General features: G+C 40.0%; 1 protein-coding gene across 18 annotated transcripts in view; it reads right to left on the reverse strand.

Annotated features, from left to right (window-relative positions):
- The window catches only part of MFF (mitochondrial fission factor), a 33,200-nt gene extending 21,788 nt beyond the window's left edge, over positions 1-11,412 (reverse strand). For 3 of the 18 annotated variants that reach the window (XM_046643331.1, XM_046643321.1, XM_046643320.1), the window contains exons 1-5: positions 11,238-11,411; positions 8,032-8,143; positions 7,109-7,286; positions 5,745-5,965; positions 4,617-4,786 (exon numbers count right to left, since the gene is read on the reverse strand). In XM_046643331.1, the coding sequence (XP_046499287.1) occupies positions 4,617-4,786; positions 5,745-5,965; positions 7,109-7,146 (429 nt within the window). In that variant the 5' untranslated portion in view covers positions 7,147-7,286; positions 8,032-8,143; positions 11,238-11,411. Of the gene's footprint in view, positions 1-4,616; positions 4,787-5,744; positions 5,966-7,108; positions 7,287-8,027; positions 8,144-10,938; positions 11,152-11,237 lie in introns of those variants that run through there. The other 15 variants (XM_046643329.1, XM_046643317.1, XM_046643333.1 and 12 more) reach the window with 13 other exon arrangements.
- Positions 11,413-14,673: the final 3,261 nt, after the last annotated feature.

Below are 14,673 nucleotides of genomic sequence, written 5' to 3' on the forward strand. Positions count from 1 at the left end.
AGAGTGATCGAGGGCTATGGGAAGGAAACGTGGAATACGAATCAGCAGCGAATAGACCATGACTGTGCTCAGAGAGCCATGACACAGCAGCTGCACAAAGAATGTGAGTGCACATCTCTGAATCTCCCATGGATGAATGTGCATACATATATACAATTAAGGCGCTTCCTCTTTTTCCTCTTCTCTCCCTTTTGTTCCACTTTGCTCATCACAGTTCCAGCTCCTCTCTCTACAGGAGGGGAAAAGAAAGGGCACTAAACAAACCATCACCAAATTGTGATCAAACTCACATTCATCAGCTTCTCAGTTTTCTGAGCTATCACAAGACCCTTTTAAGTATTCACTGAGTGCCTGGGAAGCCTCCTGCATCTGCTTTAGGACGTGCTATATGGCTGGGTCACTTATTACACCTCAGGTCAGCCATGTTCTTTGACTTCACATCCTCAGGGTTGTTATGTCAATTGAACTGGACCATCATATGGCACTGATAATCACCTACCACATCCTGACAATTGGATTATAGATCTAGAGCCTTCTGTTAGACATCCATGGCTTTTGTGTTATCCTTCATGAAAGCTTCTAAGGCAGCTGCATTCCAAGTGTAATCCTTGACAACGCTGGTTCTAGCTGGATATATTTCTCCCAGTCTTTAAGCTCCAGCTGTACATTTTGTACACGGCTGCTGTAGAATCTGGCATCCTGTGGATGCCATTTGATGGCTTCTATATAAAGCTTGCACGGCCTGGACATAGTTCCTTTTCTGAAAACATTCATTGCCTTTGTTCTTCTCTTCCAAAACCAGGTTAGGGTTCATTTAGGCCAACTGACTTGCTTCCTCTAGATCTTCTCTGACTGTTGACAATTCTTGGGTACATTTGGGGTTCAGTGATCTTCCAAAGATTTACTGCAAAAATGGATGGCATTCTCGCACTTCTCTTCTTTGAAGTAGGAGCTGTCAATTCAGGCAAAAGCTCTTACAATCTGTCTTTAGTACAATCTGTCTTCTCTTCCACTTCAAGAGCCTTCTTACAAAGCTCTTGGTATTTATTGTACTCAATCTTTTCAAAGAATACCACTGCTTGATTGACAGGATATGTCGGTGGAGTCTAAATATTTGACGGGGTCACGTTGCTTCAAGTCTCTGTCAAGTCTTATTAGCATCATTTTCTAACTCTTTTTCTTAGTTTTTCCTTTTTGTTCTCTGGAAGATCTCTCACTGGCTCCCATTTGGAGCCCTTTTTGAGAGGAGGAGGCAGTATCAGTGTCACAGCCTCTTCCCTTGTCATTCCCATTGCCTAATCCACTCTAGTATCACTGAGAGTTGTCACGATTTGGGCGTCTTGCAGTTTCATGCCCAGACAGATGGTTTATTGTTCAGTTGCTTTACTAGTTCCCTGTAGTTAGAATCACCAAGCAATGGTCTTGATTGAAAGCGTTCATCAATTTTCTCTCTACCAGTCAAGCCTCCAGATTTTAGAAACCCTCTTTGAGCTAGGGGATCATCTGCTTCATGTTATAACCTTCTTCACAGGTTCACTTGGATTCTTCAAGCCAGTTTAAGAATTCGAGTGACGTTTCTGCAAATTATTCCTTGCATCAGTCAGGCTTTTAGACAACAATTTTGTAGTTTTCCTCATAAGCCACCTTCTGGTAGTCTCCTTTCTTGCCATAGGCTAGTGGTCCTCAATGGCAGGTGATTTTGCCCTCTAGGGGCACATTTGGTAATATCTGGAGATATTTTTTTCTTTCTTTTTATTGTGATAAAATACATATAGCATAAAATTCACCATTTTAAAGTATTCATCAGTGGTATTTAGTACATTCACAATACTGTGCAACTATCACCATTATCTAGTTCCAGAACATTTTTATCATCCCAAAAGGAAATCCCATAATGATTAAGCAGTCACTCCCAATTCCTCTCTACCCTAATCTCCTGGCAACCACTGATCTGCTTTCTGTCTCTGTAGATTTGCCTATTCTGGATATTTCATGTATGTGGAATCTATAATATACGGCCTTTTCTGTATGGCTTCTTTGACTTAGCACAGTGTTTTCAAGGTTCATCTATGTTGGAGTATGTATAAATACTTCATTCCTTATTATGGCTGAATAATGATCCACTATATGGATATACCCCATTTTGCTTATCTATTCATCAGTTGGTGGACATAATAGCAGTCACCCCTTGGCTATTAGAGACATTTTTGATTTTCATGACCTGGAGGGTGCTACTGGTATCTAGTAGAAAGAGATCAAGAATGCTGTTAAACATTCTACAGTACAAAAGGACAGCCCTCACCACAGCAAAGAAATATCCAGTCCAAAATGTCGATAGTGCTGAGGCTGAAAAACCTTGGCATATGCTGTAAAATGACTACTACAGAATAAATGATTCAGAGGACCGCACTTGATAGATTCTGAGTAGCATCTGAATGAGTCACCAGTGTTATCAGCACTGAGGGTCTCATCGCCCTTCTATTTCAATCCATTTTCTAGAAGCTACAACTCTGGTCCCCCCCACTTCCCCACTCATTGGTTAACAGCCTCTTGAGGGCTGCCTGACCCTTCTATGGACTTGAAGTACAGAACCTCATCTTTGCTTTCCTTTCAATAGGCAGCTGGTACTAATCTCAGAAACTCTTCTCTTGCACCTCAGGATTTGTCTCTTGCCACAAGGTTTTAACTTTCATAGCAATATTTATACATATTGAGCTTTTAACATGAATTAGAACATGTGCTCGACACATTACATGCATTATTACATTTAATTCTCACAATAATCTTATGTACTTGGCATTATTTTTATTGCTATTTTAGAGAGGATCCTAGGAATTGTTGAATAACTTGCCCAAAGCTATGCGTTTACTAAGTAGCAAAGGAGGCCTTCAAAATTAGGTCTACTTCTCAGCCTGTTTTTCATCCCAGTGCTTTACACTTTGGGCATTTATCACTTTTTTTTTTTCTTTTTTTGAGGAAGATTAGCCCTAAGGTAACTGCTGCCAATCCTCCTCTTTTTGCTGAGGAAGACTGGCCCTGAGCTAACACCCATGCCCATCTTCCTCTACATTATATGTGGGACGTCTACCACAGTATGGCTGCTAAGTGATGCCATGTCCATACTTGGGATCTGAACCAGCAAACCCCGGGCTGCCAAAGCAGAATGTGCACACTTAACCGCTGCACCACCATGTAACTAAGTATCACAATTACTGCAGGAGTGAACCCTATATAGGCTTAAAATCTAGGTCTACTGAGGGCAATGCTGGTAAACTCTTTTTCTTCACTCAGTTTTAAAGTAATACCCAGGAAAGTGCTTGACTTGTTTTCAGTTATTTGCACAAAACAGGCATAAGTATCTAAAATAGCAGGAGCACAAAGACCAAAAGAAAAACAAAACTCAAAGAATATCAAAGGGGGGGGGGTGTCCCTCCTGGCAGATCCTCATTCCAAGGCAATATTATTCCCAGCTGTAATTCTCACTGGGAACTTTGGGGAGCTGGGAAACTGGGCCTCTAACTGCAAGCATGCTGTGATATCTTCTGTCTTGTGTAACGATCTTCATAATTTTCATTTTTCTCTGCTATTAAAGAACTTTATATCTTCTGTGTGTGTTAGTGTCTCTCCCTCACCCACACCACTGTGCAGAAATTAGGTTTCACTGCACAGTGTCTTATACAAAAACTCAAAAAACGTTTGTCAAATAGATACAATTCTGCAAGTATCTTAGTGCCTTTTCACCATGTAAACACTATATTTAATGCTTTTCACCAAGTACTTATCTAGAATGTCCAACCTGGCACCTATAGTATATCTCAGCTCAGCAGAAACTTCCAACCTGAGAAAAGGCCACCTTAGTACTAGGAAACTGCCCTCACCTTGGTTATATGGGTGCCTTACCCTCTCTGGAAAGGACTAAGTGAAAAGTGAAAGACATAAGCAGTTCCATCATCAATAAAAACACGTTTGCACATCATTTTATAGTGGTCTCATGACAACAACACAGTAGAAGTTCAGAAGCTATAACGAAAAAGCTGCAACTACAGAAATCATCACAGAAAAGAAGTCTTACCAGACTGGCTCTGACTAATGGCAGAGGCAAGATAGGAACTTTGCTACTAATAGCTTATTAGTCCATCCTGCCAATTTAGGTCAACAGGGCTATCAACATACATGGTACAGTGACTAATTCAATAGAAACTTTTCAGCAAGCAGGGAGAACAGGCAGAGTCAAGGGAAAAAGGAGCTTTCCTTGCCCTGTCTGCCAGACTGCTTTCATAGCAAAGTGAGGCACTAATTTTCTCCTCTGCTAAACTTCCCAACTTCTTCTGCATTGTTTAAGGTGTTAACTCCTGGTCATAAAGCTCTTCCTTCAAGATCACATCAATGTTAATGATTTCCACAAAATTTTCATTTTCCTGAAACATAATATGTAATATCTTGTTTATAAGTATCTATAAGCCAGAATTTGCAGTAATCCACAGTCCATGAATGAAAGCAGCAGGCTTTCATTACATATTGCTAATGATATGACTTATAGCCTCTTAACTCCTCTTTACCTTTTGCTTTTGTCTATGTTATCTCAAATTCAGTTGATCGCAAAGCTCTATACTTACTTCTTCATTTTGAGGGGTTGGAGGAGGTCTTTCTAAATCCAGGAAATCTAGTGGTCTTTCACTTAGCGTAAGTACACGAGGTGGTGTTTTCAGTGCCAGGGGTTTAAAGGGAGTTGCTTGAATAAGGTCAAGATCTGCTGGTCTTGAAAATGGAATGTCTTCATTATTTCCTGAGAGTAAAAAAATAAAAAGGAAAGGAGGAGGTTTTCAAAAGGTAGTAGTTTTATTAAAATACATTTGCCACTACCTGCCCACTAGAATGGCTAAAATTAAAAAGACTGACAATACAAAGTGTTGGCAAGAATGTGGAGCAACTGAAGCTCTCATACATCACTGATGGGGATATAACAGGGTACAACCAACTTCAAAAATAGCTTGATAGCTTTTCATAAAGTTAAACATAACTTATAATATGATCCAGCAATTCCAGTCCTAGAGATATGAAAACACATGTCCTCACAAAGACTTGTACATGAATATTCATAGCAGCTTTATTCCTAATAGCCCCAAACAGGCAACAACCCAAATGTCTATCAACCGATGAACTGTGGTGTATCCACACAGTGGAATATTGCTCAATAATAAAATGGAATGAACAACTGATATAAGCAACAACATGGAAGAATCTCAAAAACATTACCCTAAGTAAAAGAAGCCAGACCCAAGAGCGTATACTGTATCATTCCATTTATACTGTATCATTCCATTTATATGAAACTCTAGGAAAGACAAACCTTGTCTCTGCTTATAGGAGATTACGGCTGCCTGGAATTGAGGCGTAGGAACTGAATGAGGTGGGGCACAAGGGAAGCTTCTGGGATAACAAAGTGTTCTGTATCTGGACTGTGGTGGAGGTTACATGGGTGTATACATTGGTCAAAACTCATTAAGCTATACACTTAAAAATTACACATATTTTATGTAAATTATACCTCAATAATTAGTTGAATTATTAAAAATATTGTTTGAAGTTTCAGACTATTGTAATAAGTAAAAAATTTGAAAAAAAATGCAATGTTGCATTTCCCAACCACTTTTCTAAATAATATTGTGAAAAATCCAAAAGTTTCCATAAAAATATACAAAACAAAGATTTATCAGGCAACTTTATAAACAAATGTAAAATACCTGCTACAACAATCCTCTCTGGAACCTGCATAACCACACTGGCATTTGGAACTCCTTCTTGGAACCCTTGTTCCAGGTCAGCATTTGGTGGTGCTACCTTTAATTTTTCCGGGACCCTCATTCGCTGACTAATACCTTCGGTGTATTCCATTTCATACTGAATTCGACTAATTTCCGCCATCTCAGCAGCAGTGGGAGAAGGAAATGCTGCCCCACTCACTCTGTGGGCAAAAAATTTAAAGATGGGGGTGACTGAGTGTTAAAATGTCAGTCTTCTCTACACAGTGAAGTTAGAAGACAATAACTTACAGAAAGAACAAAAGGAAACTTCTCATTTGTGAGTACTGAATACATATGAAGGAAAAACAAAAGGCTAAAGAAAATGTTTTCCTCAACATAATACCTTCTCATTTACCAGCTGAAATTGCATGTTGAGGATGTTGCTTAGGAGCAAATATAACCACTACACAAATGTGCACACACACACACTCCCTCTTTCTCTCTGCATAAATAGATAAGCAAGCTGCTTATAACTCAGAAACGCCTGAAATAAAACTTAAAATTTCCTAATTAATTATTTGAGGGAAAGCTCATAGGACTTTATAAAAATGAATTAGAAATTGCTGTCATTGGGGCCGGCCCCATAGCTGAGTGGTTAAGTTCACGCGCTCTGCTTCTGCGGCCCAGGGTTTTGCCTGTTCAGATCCTGGGCGTGGACGTGGCACTGCTCATCAGGCCATGCTGAGGCGGCGTCCCACATATCACAATTAGAAGGACCCATGACTAAGATATACAACTATGTACCGGGGGGCTTTGGGGAGAAAAAGGAAAAACAAAATCTTAAAAAAAAAAATTGCTGTCATGCATGAAAAAAATAAAACCTTTTAATGATGAAAATCAGATTCATAAGGCAAATAAGGTTAATTCTAAATTTACTGAAAAAGAAGATGCAACTCCCTGAAAAATCACAAAACACAAATTAAAACTTCTTACTGAATGTATACTTGATGACTAAGAGGCAATGGATACCAAATATAGAATATGTATTAATAGATTCTTAATGTACACATTCATTTTGAGGGACTGAAAGTTTCACATTACTAATTTATATTTAATATCATATTTACAAGTATATTTTTAAAAAGGATGACATGCCTTTAAGGGGAAAGACGGTACAAATGCATTGGGTAACCTAAATTAGAGAAGGATCTATGCTTCAGGGAAATGCAGTAGAAAGAAACTTGCCCCAAAATAGAAAATGCTGGTAAAATGTAAAAGAGTATGGTTAGCCTGTGGCAACCAGCTTTCAAGCCACTATCTCTCAAGCCTGTAATACCAGCTCGACTGAATAAAATGTCACTGACCTTCCTAGTGGTGTGTCAATGCTTGTTGTTTTACTCATGTTTAATACAGTAAATACACGTCTATAATAGCTATTAAAATACTGCTACCCTGTAGTTCAGTTTACTTTACACAACAATTCCCCTACAGATCTGAACTTTTTTGGAGGTGTACATAACAACACGGACACTGCTTTTCCAGCTGTAAAAAAGAAAGAATAAAAATCAGTATTTCAGCAATTTATTTCAGAAGAAAACTATAAATAAAAGTACACATCTACTTAAAATTAAAAGGCTTGGAGCTTGGTCTGAAAAGCACTTTTCAACTCTCTCCTAAACAGTCAGGCTATACCTCAAAAATCCTAAAGACGGTTTCAAGCATAGGTACTGTTTTATGATTTTGCAAATAGGATAAAGAAAAGCCAATCAAATGTATTTATAAATGTGAAGTCACATTAGAAAAAAACATTTTGTCATAAAACTCCACTAGTCATTATATTCTGAAGGAGAAAAAAATCCTTTTCCTTTTTAGACTAAGTACAAATGAAGAAATCACAAAGAAAATGTAAAGAGCAGAGGTAAATATACTTGAGGTAGCCTAAAAATTTGATGTGTAAGTAATGGTTTCTTTAAAAGGAAATAACTTTGAAAACCAAATTACACTAAATTTTCAGCAAAAGATATTATATATAAATCAAGGGCAATAAAAGATTAAAGAGAGTATACATGTAAGGGACAGCGGGGATATTTCTTAAACTCCATGTCAGAGATGGATTACACACCTTAAACGCCACCTCACTGAGATGCTTAGGAGAGTTCTTAGAGGGTTGCTTAAGTAAGCTAACTTGCTTCTTTTATTCTTTATCAAATGTGTGAAAGGATTCGGCATGCGGATAGATGGTTTAAACAGTAAGAAAAGAGAGCTGAAGGAGGAAACTCTTACTCACAAACGTGTACCGAGGACTGTTTGCTATTTGGCACTATCTACTTCTGCGCTTCATATTAAACCCTTTAACTTGCTTCAATGTGCATGTGCTGGATTCAGAGCCACTTACGTCCCTGGGGGAGAAAAACAGGAGCTAAATGAGAAACTAGATGATACCAACAATAGAGATTCATCGCTGGAAATCCACCAAATGATAAAAGTCACTAAAGGTGTACAACCTTATATTAAGAAACCAATAAAATAAATAAAGAAAAAATGAACAAACTTACCACCAATTTTAGTCCCACAGACAGGATCTTACGAGCATTCACTAGTTAATGCAAGGAAAATGAAAGACTACTGCCATCGTTTCTGATTTGAACTTAGAAAAATGTGGCAGAGGAAAAATATCTAAGTTTAAAAAAATCTTTATATGTGTATATACATAATATGCACACTATATATATAATATACACACATATATTAAGGAGGAACAAATGCATTGGCTAAATTTTCATTCAGTATTAAATTTTGTATTTAATTTCATTCATAACTTTCATTTAGTATTTAATTTGGACCAGTAATAAATGCACATGGTACAGAGTACACAAGAACATACAGAGAAAATAAAGTCTCCCACCAGATCCCATCCTACAACCACCCAGGTCCCCACTGGCAAGCTCTATTAGCAATTTTTGTGCATCATTCTAGATGAGATACTCTTCCTATCTCTGTGTGCCTGAAGCACAATTAAAGCTTATATCTAGAAATAACACTGAAGAGACATCTCAAAAGGATTATAGCCTTGGGACATTATAAATTGAAGCTTTATAATAATAAACAAGGGATGCAAATTGCTAGAACATTATCTCCCTGAAATGTGCCATTTTCCACACTCCATTTACCACATTTCAGTCTTATTAACTTTCCACTAGTATATCCCATGGGTTTCAACATTTCATTCTATAGTAACATCCTGTCTTAGGAGAAGCTCTGCGTTTGTAAAGAATCACAGACATTGATCGTAAAGGTGGACACTGAAAAGACAACTTCTGGAAAAAGCTAAATCCTCCTGTAGCCAACCTGAGCTACTTAAATTTTTAAAATAAATGGAAATTTTCTACTAAGATTTAACTCTGTACTGTTCCAATTACTGGCTTTCCTGCTTAAGTAAAATAGATCAAACTACAACTTTTTTTTCTCCCTATTAGACTATGGCATTTTTGGTAAAACCTTTTGGCAATAAATAAAATAAACTTCTTATTTGGAGTTATCTCCCAGGCAACTAGTACACGATTCTCTGTTATATAACTAAGGACACATAATCCCTCTCAGAATCATAGATGATCTTAGATCTCTACTTTCTAAGCCCAGTGGTTCCCAAACATCAGTAACTTACTTACCAATTTCATGTTTTTTTCCCATATTGACACAGTCCATTTACTCTTAGCTACACTTAATCTTTTCTTTAACTCAAAATTTAAAAATCCTTAACAAATGTATTTTAAAAGAAAATTTTACATCATTACGTTAATCCACGGACTTGACGTACATATATAAATACACGTAACAAAAACCTAACTATTACAAAAACCGTCATCCATATACCACCTAGAGTCAAGTCACATCCCACTTATGGAAAGTGTCCCAATTTTGGGACTCAATGATTCAAGCCTGACTTTCTCATTTTCTAAATGAGAAAACTGGGACCCAGAGAAATAGCCCAGGAAGTCACAGAAACAACTTGGATCAAACTGACTGTGGTTGCAAAGATTTACATATTTTCCAACTACAAAAAAAAAAAAAAGTCAAGCTCTTTATCACATATTGTGTGGGCCTAGTTCAAGGTTTTTATATAGGTCACTAGTTCTCTTTTCAAGCAACTGAACAATCAGGCTGTAGCCAACCAGGATTAAGTTTAATTTTTTAAGCAAAGTCATTGAAAACTTGGAAAACTATAAACTAACGAACTTTAAAATAAGGTTACGAAGCCACAAGAAAACAAATTTCAACACCAGAAGGGAGGAGAGTAACAGCTAAACTTTGCAATCCTAAAATGGGCAGTCCTATCAGACAGGAAGGGGTAGAACACACAATTTCCTTTTGGAAAGAAGAGCAAAACCAACTCACAAGCGTTTGGAACCAAGATGGCAGGTCCCAGACACAATTTAATTACATGGGAAAAGACTACTAAGTGCAACGAAATCGTTCTAATTCTTTCCAAATCCATTTTCCTAAGGGTCTTTCCTTTCGGATCTCATTAGCGGGTGAAACTGACACAGAAACAAATTTTCATCTAGGGAGAGAAAACATTTGAGATCCTCCAGTTAACGTCTCTCAGTGGGTGAGAGCCCTGATACAACCGGTTCTGCATGTGGGAACAAGCGCTGCGAGGCTTATCTTCTGCAATTAAAAGACGCCACCGCTTTTGAAAGGGTTCTCCTCCCTCGGGAATACCCCTTGTTCTAACGCTGTAGAGGGCAGAACTGGGGGGTTCTTCTCCCACAGGAGGACGACACGTCCTGCAGACAAAGGTCAGAGGCTGGCAGAACGGGAGCCGAGCTCTCCTCCAGCTGCCCAGCTCCCGGAAGGAAATCCGAGGAGCAGCTCCCTGCATCCACACCTGCGGGCAAGGATGTGCAAGGATGCTGGCAGACCGGACCCACCAGGGGCCTCCCGCGCACGGCCGCGCTTCCAGCGAGGCCTTTCTTTTCGAATACGTATTATCCACAAAGTAAAAACAAACAAACAAACAAAAAGCTCCTTTAAAAACGGCAGGTGTTGATTCAAGGTCATACTGAGACATCCCAGGGCCTTAGCCCGGAGGGATGAGGGACGACGACCAGCAAAGCCCCGCGTCCAAGCTCTCAGGACGCCCCGAGCGTTTCCCAACCCCCAAACTATGTTCTACCGGAAAAGTCACATTTACCGACAAAACGGGACACCGAACTAGAAAGGTGACGAGGTTAGCCCAAAAGCGTTGGCAGGAGAGTGTGCTGCCCTCCGTTGTGCTCCTCAGGGACTGAGGCGGCGGCAACGCCCGAGGACAAGGAAAGGCCAGGGTTGAAGGTGAGCGGCCCGCGGGGCGGGACTCGGGCCACAGCGACACCACGGACGGGCCGGGGCCACCGCGAGTCCCTCGGGCGGCCGCAGGGTCACAGCCGCGGCACTAGGGCGGGTGACCGGCCCGGGCCGCGGGCCCCGGGTCGGGAAGAGGTCAGCACTCACCCCTGGGCCCGCTGGAGGGTCCCCGGCGAGAGCCGCCGCCCGCTGACTCCCGGGGCGCTCGGGTGGGCGCTCTCAGAGGCCGTTGGCGGAGCGCATGGAGGCGCCCGGCCAAGGCACCCGCCGGAGCGGCCCGCAGCGGGCCGGGAGAGACGCGAGAACGGCTGGGGCTGGCCCCTGCCAGGAGCCGTAGCTGACGCAGGTTCGTGGTCACGTGACGAGAGGAAGGGCGGACGTGAGGCGCACGCACAGCAGCAGGGGCGGCGCGACGGCGATACGGAGACATCTTTGTTGTGGGCGAAGTCGGCCAACCTCAGGTAACAGTATTTATGCAATAAGTAAGTTTCGTTCACACCCAGGTTTATGAGGGTTCGTGATTTTTAAGAACCTCGTGTTTACAAGGTAGCCAGTTAAAATAACTGTTTTTCAGGACTATCTGCATCAAAATCTATGTGATATGAGGCCTAAAAATCTGCATATTTCATCAGCTCTGCAAGGGATTGTTAAACGCTCCAATTTTGGGTTCTCTTCAAGACCTCTGTTAGATGTCTTCCTTAACAGTGACTCCTGCCCTGGCTGGCTCCACTAATCCTTCAAGATGAGAATCATGGAAAGGAGAAGTTAGGTTTCACAGTAGTCGGCAGCCTTCCCGGAGCGCTCTCTGGCTCTAAGCACCTAACTCCTAACTTTCCGCGGGAAAATCGGCACCGTGCTCATCAGCGTTGGAACGGACTGAAGCAAAATCCCAGAGTGCTTTATATGCCTCGATTTTAACAAACAGCCGAACAAAGATACAAACATGAGTATGTGCTTCTTTAGAAGCTAAAGATATTTCAGAGAAGTTACCATTCTTCAAAATAATTTGGAAAGACTTCTGGGAATTCCGTTCTTGGGCCCCTTCGTAATAGGGACAAATCATCCTTCCTAAGAATAGACTGATTTTAGGAATGAGCAGTGATTCCAAGCCAACGTTTTGCGGGAAGACAGAGACCGAGCTGGGTAAGCCATCCATGGACAAAATCCTTTAGAAGTGAAGGGTTCTGCTGCTTCCATTAATACCCTTCCACTTGTGAATTACTTACTATTTCGTTTTTACTCCTGCCTCCTCACCCCAAGAAAAACGTTTTTAGATAACTTTCAAATGAACATTGTGATCCAATTACCAAATCCACAGTCTTCTCCCTTAACCCTGATCCCCCTTAATCTTCCTGCATCATTTGATTTTGTTAAATTGAGACAGAAGTAATACATGAAAGTGCCTAACACTATCTGGCAGGAAATTCTCAAAGAAAGAAAAGGCATTTCTCTCCCTTACCTGGAAACTCTGCTCCCTTGTTTTCTGTGATAAAGCTTCATGCTGGGTCTTCCTTCTCTTCCATCATTCCTGTAGACATTCCTATTTATGACTCAGTCCATCACTGACTATCCTTGCACCCACGGTTGCCTCAAATCTTCTGTGGGAAAAGGTGGTATATAAATCTAAATAAACACATCCATTTAGTCTCATCTTGTTGCACTAGCTCTAGCCAGTTCTTCCTGAGTGTCCCATTGGAGCTTTGATCTCGACAGGGTTTCAAACTCAAATTTTCTCCTTCTTCCTGATCCAGATAACTTCTCTTAAGTTTCCTTTTTCACTTAATGGCAAGATTATTTTTCCAGTCACCAAGGTTCAAAATTCTGTAATCATCATTCACTGTTCTCAAGTCCCCCATCCTTTGAATTTTCCCACCTCAATGCCCACTGTCTACTTTCTCTGTCTTTTCTGTTCCCAACCATCATGTGGGCTGTTACCCTTTTATCTGGCCTCCCCATCTCCAATCTTTTTCTTTTCCTGATTCTTCCTAGACATTGGATCCACACGGGACCTATTTTTACAATTTGTAACGCCCCACATTTGAAGCCCCAAGTTCAAAAAGAAATTAATGATTTACAGTTCTTTACAAATTCAAAAGTCTGTAATAGAAATCTAATAGTTTTTAAAAACACTTGAAACTGTGAAATAGCCTCTAAGGGTAGTATATTAAATACTGGCTCTTCCAGGTTGCCATTTATATGATCTTTCAGCTCTTTGGCTCAAAATCTTCACTGAATCTCTAGTACCAACCAATGAAGTACAATTTCAACCTGCTATTCTAAGCCCTACTTAATATGGCCCTAACCTCCTGCTATACTAGTTTATTTACCACTGTGTGTGTGTGTGTGTATGGGGGTGTGTATGTGTGGTTGTGTATGTATGTATGATATGTATATATTCCACATATTCCATATATTCTTGACCACTAATTGTTCTCTGAGGGTGCTTCATGCTTTCCTAACTACTTACTTTTATCTATGCTATTTCTGCCACCTGGAATGCCATCCTGCCTCTGACCACCTTCTGCTTCTTGAAATCCTAACTGCCCTTCAAGGACCACCTAAAATGTCCCTTCTTTTATGAATCGTTTCCTGAAGCCTCCAACTTTTGAATCACTATTTGTTGTCTCTTACAGCGTTTATCACATTCTGTCCAATATTATAATCATCTATGCATTTATTTTCCCCTACCAGATTATAAATTATATATCAATTATAAATTCCATGTTTACGACCAAGGTCTGTATCTCCCTCGTCTGGATATCTACTGTGGAGCCAAACATATGGAGCACATTGTAGGTCTTGGGTACAAAGTGATGAGACCTATTTCCTTGTTTGGCTGATAAACTGGAATTGAGGAGATTCCAAAACAAAAGCTCTAAAAAGGTTTTGAGCAATGTCAGCGTTTTTAGAAAAACCACAGAGTCTACAAAAACTTAGAGAGTCATATTTATCTGATGTTTAAATTTAGCCTGGTTATTCAAAATCAGTTACTCTCTCCGCTGTGTTTGGTTGGCTTAGTTTCCACTAGGTGGAGCTGGGTTTAGGGGGTGGTGAATTAAACACTCTTAGAGTTGGGCAAGTGCCCTGTCAGCAGGTTGCTAGGAATCTGTTAGAGACTGATCAAGATTTTCCTTTCCAAAAGGCTTATAAGTAGAGAGAGGTAATGAGCTCAAACACAACATTCATTCTTCTTACTTGCCAGCAGTAAAAGTAAGTTTACTAAAATGGATTAGTATATTCTTTGACTCAACGTGTTTTCAAATTAGAGTTTTTGGCCCAATTATAAGACTGTTTCTTAAGTATTTATTTGAGCAACAGTTTTCTTGGTCTTCTTAGAACTATTAACCAAGACCACTGTTCATTCTCTTTCTTCCTTTGATTCTATCTTTATTGCCATTTAATACAGCCTGAAAGTTCCTTACTTAAGAGATTTCCTATTTTATATCTTAAAAGCATTCTTCTTTACCAATTATCTACATTTGAAATTTTATGAGTATTTTTCCTTGAATGAGGAGTATATGTAGCATAAATGGGAAACATTTATCAAAATTTGACCCATAATTTCTGTAACCTATACGTTTTC

Source organism: Equus quagga, chromosome 17, assembly GCF_021613505.1.
Source record: "Equus quagga isolate Etosha38 chromosome 17, UCLA_HA_Equagga_1.0, whole genome shotgun sequence".
Classification (NCBI taxonomy): Eukaryota; Metazoa; Chordata; class Mammalia; order Perissodactyla; family Equidae; genus Equus; species Equus quagga.